Source organism: Triticum aestivum, chromosome 6A (assembly GCF_018294505.1).
Source record: "Triticum aestivum cultivar Chinese Spring chromosome 6A, IWGSC CS RefSeq v2.1, whole genome shotgun sequence".
In the NCBI taxonomy this organism is placed as follows: Eukaryota; Viridiplantae; Streptophyta; class Magnoliopsida; order Poales; family Poaceae; genus Triticum; species Triticum aestivum.
Window position 1 is genome coordinate 220,364,155 of NC_057809.1, and position 6,866 is coordinate 220,371,020.

At 57.7% G+C, this 6,866-nt stretch overlaps 1 protein-coding gene across 1 annotated transcript; it reads left to right on the plus strand.

Annotated features, from left to right (window-relative positions):
- Window positions 1-4,217: 4,217 nt before the first annotated feature.
- LOC123127319 (tetraspanin-2) lies at window positions 4,218-6,548 on the plus strand. The gene is made up of 2 exons (XM_044546970.1): window positions 4,218-4,824; window positions 5,993-6,548. Exons 1-2 carry the CDS (start codon window positions 4,318-4,320, stop codon window positions 6,293-6,295), a joined length of 810 nt encoding a protein of 269 aa, XP_044402905.1. The 5' UTR covers window positions 4,218-4,317; the 3' UTR covers window positions 6,296-6,548.
- The last annotated feature ends 318 nt before the right edge of the window (window positions 6,549-6,866 follow it).

The following is a 6,866-nucleotide window of genomic DNA, read 5'->3' on the forward strand; positions in this document are numbered from 1 at the left end:
TTCTAGAATTGTCGTGTAATCTGTCCGCTACCAGATGCTGGAGTGGTAGAAAGATGAGTTGGTGGCGGCGGAAGACGTCGGAGGCGGAGGTGGATGCGCAGGCGGCCTATGCGGCGGCGACGACACCTCCTTGATCGAGAAGCATCTTGCTGAGATGGCCGGTCTGACAGAGCAGAAATGTACGGACTGCCGGACTGATGCTCTTTTGGATTTTGACATGTTAAAACTAAGCATATTTACCTGTTTTTGGTTGTGATCCGGGATACAATTCGACGCGGGTGTGATCCGGCGTGTTGTGTGGATCAGCGTAAATTTGAACTTAGATTTGCTTGCGGTCAAAATACGGCTAGGTTTGAATAACGTTTTCCCGCATCCGTATCCGCGGACCGATCCCTTATAGAGAAATTTGACGGTGGGAGATGACTTTACTACGCATGTATACCGGCCGGATCCATCTATCATGTCAACCACAAAAGCGAGATAATGACCCGCCTGATTTTGGACATGTACACGTCCGGTAAAGATGGTGCCTAGACACCCGCCGAGCCACCGTGTAGTTATTAGTTTTGAAAAGAAAAGAACGAAAGGATCTCATGGCTTTCTTCTGCATCGATCGATCAGGTTGTCATTCCTCATCCGACCATTATACAACTGCTAAACACCATCCTCGTTGGCACATTTGTACATATACAACTGCTAGTCTTTTCTCCCTTTATCCTTTTTCCTCTTAACTTTCACTAAAATTCATCTTTTTTTCGTTTTCTATAAGGACAACTCCACCGCGCGACCCTATCCTGTCCGCCCCCATCCGTTTGGGGTAAAAGGCACAAATGAACGGCCCAGCGCGCGGCCGTAAACGGACTTTTGTCCGCTTTCGACCCATCCGCGGCCCAAGTTTGTGCCACCTTTTGGAGTGAAACGGACACCACGAGGACACGCGGGTCGTCTGCGCGTGTCCTCTCCTGGCCCGCCCGTCGGTGGCACAACGCAGGCCTTTTTTCTATCCGCCCCCTCCCTCCCTCCGGCCGCACCCCCTCCACTCTTCCCCACTCTTCCCCTCGCCGTCGCCGCTGCCATTGCAGCCGTGCAGTTCGGACGCGAGCTCGCCCAACCCCTTCCCCTCGGCGCCGCCGAGCTATCCAACCACGGCCACCTGGTTTGCGCACCCGCCGGCCGATTTTGCGGCGGATCCGGTCGGTCTTGAGCTCGGCCGGCTGTGGGAGGCCGGGCCGCGCCATGGACTGGCCGGACACCTCGCCGGAAGGCCCTGGCAAGGCCGCAAGACCACATGCAGGCAGTGACTCCTCTTCTAGCCGCTCGGATCTGCACCATCGGTGGTCCGCCAGCAGATACACGAATGGCGGTCGGCCGGGCTCGGTGCTTGCCCAAAAACTCGCCGGCGCACCGTTGCCACTCATTAAGTGCGACCACTGCCCAAGGATGGTCGTGCGCCGCGTGCCTACAACGCCGGAACATCCCGGATGAGTGTTCATCAAGTGCTTAAACGATGGGGTATGCGCTTTTTTTAGCTTCGGTTTGTGCTCTAGATTTGACTAGTTGTACTAACTTCAAATTTTGTTGTGTAGAATGGATGCAAGTTTTGGTATTGGGAAGAAATGTACATCGATATATTGATAGAGCGAAATTTAGTACATGTTCGTGCACTTTTAGCTAGCATAGAGGCTGTAAATGAGACAAGTGCACTTGTTGCTAGATTAGAGGCTAGACACGAGACTAGGTGTGAGGAGGAAGCAACATCGACTTTTGGCTTGAAGAAGAAAGGAGGATGCCAGATCGAGCCTCCTCCTCCATAGATCAACAACGAGTGCATCGAGAAGGCCCTAACCCAACTCAAGGGAGCAGTTATGGAAGTTGGGTATGTTTTAAAATGTATTCTTGTGGTTCTTGTTTTCTTTGGTCTTACTTTACTAGTCAAAATGTGATAATGTATTTTTCATGTACCAAAAATGAATGATGAAATAAAGTTAAGGACTTGCAAAGAAATAATACGTGGACAGGATGTGGCCTGGATGCGTCCGTGCGTTGGGCGCACGGTCACCGCATCCCAGGACACGCCCGGATACAACCCCAAATCCATACCCAAACGGATAGAATCCGGACAAAACGGACGTTCGTCTGGAGTCGCGTGGTGGAGTTGGCCTAAAGCTATAAGGGCATCTCCAGCCGTTGGCCCCCAGGAGGGGCAAAAAATCGCCCCCTGGGGGCGCACCGGCGCTAAACCGCGCACTGGGGGCGTGATGCCCCCCCAGTCGCGGCGCCCACGGTTAGTTAAAAAAGTCAATTACGGCGCAAAAATGACTCAAATTTAATGCAAACATCGGCAAGTTCGTTCAAACTTAAACATATTTTACAAAAAAAGGAAAAACTACCGCGGGCTACCCCCGCCGTCTCCCTCGCCGTCCGCCTCGCCGCCCGCCCACGCGGTTCTACATGCCGGTAGAACCGCGTGTAGTCACCGCCGTCGTCGTCGTCGTCGTCGCCGCCCCCGCCTACGCCTCCGCCGTCCCTGCTGCATCCCTCCCCCGGTTGGCGCGGCTGGTTGGACGGTCCGGGGGCGTCGTCGTCGCTGTCGAGGACCACGACGCCGTGCTCGTCCTCGCGCCCACGCTTGCGGGCGGCGATCTCCTCCAGGGCCCGGCGCTGCTGGACCATCTCGTCGCGGAGGTAGTCGTCCCGCGCCCACCGCAGGGCGTCCTCGTCGGAGAAGCCGCGTCGGGCTATCTCCTCGTACTCCGCGGGGAGGCCGGGCTCCGACTTGGGCTCGACGAGGACGAAGCGGCCGGTGGGTGGGGAGGCGTTGGCGCCGATGCGAACGCCGGAGCTGCGGGTGCGCGCGCTGACCGGCGTGCCCTGGGGCTCCGGCTTGACGGGGCGGAGGCAGGGCGAGCCGCCGGACGAGGAGGAGGACCCCCCGGTCTCCATGCGCCTTGGGGTCCAGGAGCTTCCCTGGCGGCGTGAGAAGGAAGGGGGGCGGGGTACTCGAGGCGCGGCGTGTTGCCGCCCTCGATGTACTCGAGGACGGCCTTCAACGTGTGCCCGGGCACGCCCCACCATCGACGCCGGCCGACGGCGTTGAGCCTGCCGGAGGGCTCGACGCCATTGGTGGCCTCGAGCTGCTCGGCATGACGGCGGCGGAAGTAGGTCTCCCAGAGCGGGCTGTCGGGGATGTACCGTGGCCCCTTCCTCGCCGCACGCGGCAGGGACGAGCGGATGCGTGCGATCTCCGCACGCCGCGCCGCGCCGGTGGGTATCGGGGGCACCGGCACGCCGCCGGCGCTGATCCTCCACGCCCCGGGTACCCGCATGTCCGGCGGGACCGGGTACTCGGCCTCGAAAAGGAGGCGAGCCTCGCTCTCATGAAGATGGCGGCGGCCGAATCCGTTCGCCGCCGCGCCGTCGCCTGGGAAGCGCTCGACCATGGGTGCTGGAGACGGCGAGGGAGAGGAGAAGGAGGAACGACGACGGCGAGAGAGAGACGAGGGAGAAACGACGACGGCGAGAGAGTACGAGTCACCGAGTGCTCTGGGACGCATCTTATATAGGCCGAGGCGCCGCCCGTGCGCGAGCCGCCGTGAGTACGCGTGGCGGGCGAGGGAGGGCGAGGGACGCGCGTCATCCGGTCTTCACTGCGCCGCCCGTGAGGCATCAATGGCGCAAGCTGACCGGCACGGCAGCTTTGGCATTGATTCGCCGCGGGAAACGAGGCGATGAGGACGACGAAGGGCCGAGAAGAGGGTAGAGTCGCTGACGCAGCGGGCCCGTGACTGTTTCGCGCCAAAACAGTTCGTCCCGGCGCCCCCGGGTGCTCCCCAGCGCGCCGGGTTCGGCCTGGGTCCGCTGGCGCTGCTTTCGGCCCAAGCCGACGAAAATCGGGCTCCTGGGGACGCGACTGGACCGATTTTTCGACGCCGGCGCAAAAAAAAACCGCCTGAAAAGCCTTCCTGGAACGTGGTTGGAGATGCCCTAAACTAGCGGATCGACGTGGCATGTGAAAGCCCAAAGCAAAACAAGCATGCCCATGCCATACTCGTCCAAACAATCCCGGTCTCCCACACACGCTGAACGCGCTGGCTGACAAGCCGCTCGGCGCACGATGCGTCGGCAGCGGGGATCAGGATCACACATGCTCTCCCCTGGCCAGCGTGCCAGCCCCAGCAAACCCCGCCACCTTTCCGCAAAACCGCAAACCCCTTTTATGCCACCCCCCACCCCCGAAGGAAGCCCGCACCGCGTCAAGAACACACAGCACAGGTCTGGGAGAGCGAGAGCGAGAGCGGCAGCGGCGAGCCTGCAGCCATGGCGGTGAGCAACAACATCACGGCGTGCGTGACGCTGATGGCGCTCATCTGCGCGGTCCCCGTCATCGCCTCGGGGGTGTGGTTCGCGTCGGCGCAGGGGGAGGAGTGCGCGCGGCTGGCGCGCTGGCCCGTGGCCATCCTGGGCGGCCTCATCCTCCTGGCGGCGCTGGCGGGCTTCGTCGGCGCCTACTGGAACCGCCGCCGCCTCCTCGCCTTCTACCTCTTCGCCATGGCCGCGCTCATCGCCCTCCTCATCGCGCTCCTCGTCTTCGCCTTCGCGGTCACCCGCGGCTCGGGCGCCTACCCGGTGCTCGGCCGCGAGTACGACGAGTACCGCCTCGACGGCTTCTCCATGTGGCTGCGCGGCTACGTCTCCGACGACCCCGCCCGGTGGGAGGGGATTAGGTCCTGCCTCGCCGTCTCTGACACCTGCAAGAAGCTCGCCCGCCAGGCCGGCTACGTCACCGCCGACCAGTTCTACCAGTCCCACCTCACGCCGCTCCAGGTACTACGTGTTATCCATCACCTAATCCCAGTCCTATATTTTTAGTTGATTTTTGCGGGGAAGCATATTGGAGTGTTAGCTGAATGACGCTACCATGTAGTACTAGAACTAGCTAGGAGTAACAGTTTCACATTTACTGCTTCTTATAACCTGCAAGAAACTTACTACGTATACTAGTATATCGTTGTTTAGCCATAGATTTATGAAATACTCCCACCTTCTCAAACATAGGATTCCACAAAATGAGCATGTCCAACTCACACTGTTTCGACTGAAACTGTGGCCATACTACTCCACTAGATATGATGTGAGCAAACGCATCGGTAGTCACACTTATAGCCGAAACAAGACGTTGAGGTGTGCTTTAGAAGGATCCGGGCATCAGGTTATCTTGGCCCTCGGAGGTGCTACTAGACGATGAGGAGGGGAATCCATCCGGTGGCAACTTTCTGACAGGGCACAAAGAAGCGGTGCCCCCCATTCTTCACGGTCACTGTGATGTGGGCCACTCGGGTTCTCCAATTGCCAAATGGTCTTGAGGGGAATCCGCGCGTAGGCCCATGTAATTAAGCCCTTTGTGGAACAAATCTGGCACTGATTTAGACTGCGAATATAATTGAGTGGCGTATCAATGCTACTTTTCACTCCATCCCCTGAGTGAAAGCTTAACCCAAGTACCGTATATATCGGCAACAGAACCATGGAAGAGTTGCTGTCCCAAGAACGAGAAATGGACGGGGACAGTGCCGGGGACAAGGGTCGCATGGGTCGGTGCGTGGGGGCTTGTGATTAGTTCTAGAGTCGTGTGTTGATTACTCCTGCTTATCATCTTAGTTCTGGGGTCGAGGGCACTTGAGCTCGGTTCTGCAGTGGCCGCACGCAGCATCTCGATGTCCTCATCTGAGGAGGGTTTGTCTGCCTCTGTTTGCCCCCGCGTGTTCCGGAGCTTTGGTCTCTCACACGTTCATGCATCCATTTCTAGGAAATTCCACCTCACGTGATTAAGAGAAAAGAAAATTGCTTCAGATCCAGCCACTGGCAATGTCGCAGGATGACTGATTCCTGTAAAATTTCTCAGCATAACAATACTAATAACTAAGCTGAAACGTGGGCTCTGAGTCTCTGACAACTGACGGAGCTTGTGGTGTGGTGTGGTGTGTGGATGCAGTCGGGCTGCTGCAAGCCCCCGTCGGTGTGCGGGTTCGGGTACGTGAGCCCGACGGTGTGGACGAACCCGGCGCGGCCGGCGTCGGACCCGGACTGCGGCCTGTGGAGCAACGACCCGGCGCAGCTGTGCTACGAGTGCGAGTCGTGCCGCGCGGGCCTCCTGGCGGCGCTGCGGAGCCAGTGGCACAAGGCCAACATCGCGCTCGTCGTCGCCACCGTCTCGCTCGTCTTCCTCTACCTCATCGGCTGCAGCGCCTACAAGAACGCGCACGCCGAGGCCATCTACCGCCGCTACAAGTGGTGATTCCCATTTCCCATCCCAGCACCGAGAACCAACAGCCATCTCCAAGTAGTATGTTTGCTTCATACTGTATTATTATTAGTAGCTTGGTAACTGGTAGTAAGCTAGTAGGGGAAGATGGGAACTTCAGATTTATGGTTTGCCCATGCATGTATCGTGGAGAATTTTAGCGAGGTGCAAGCGCTGTTGGTGTTGATGTGAATGTTGTAATATGCAGTAGAGATGTTCTTCAGATTTATGGTTAAGAATTTTATTATGTTTTGCTGTCCTCGTGGCTTGATTACTGCTAGAACTGCACCAGTGATCAGTTGAGACGGGACGAATCTCATCCGTTAATTCTTAATTTGTGACTGGTCCTATTTTGTCAGAATGTGGCTGCTCTGCACTAGCATCTGTTTTCTCGTGAGAGCACAGTTCTTGCTTTCTTAGGCCCTCCACTATGTCACCGGTGCCAAATAACTGAAAAGGGTGCCACGTCACTTCTGATGCCAAATGAAAATTTTGTGGCACCGGCTTCACAACGTAGGGCACCGCTCGATCTAAAAGTAGATGACCCCACGCAAAAAAATAATCA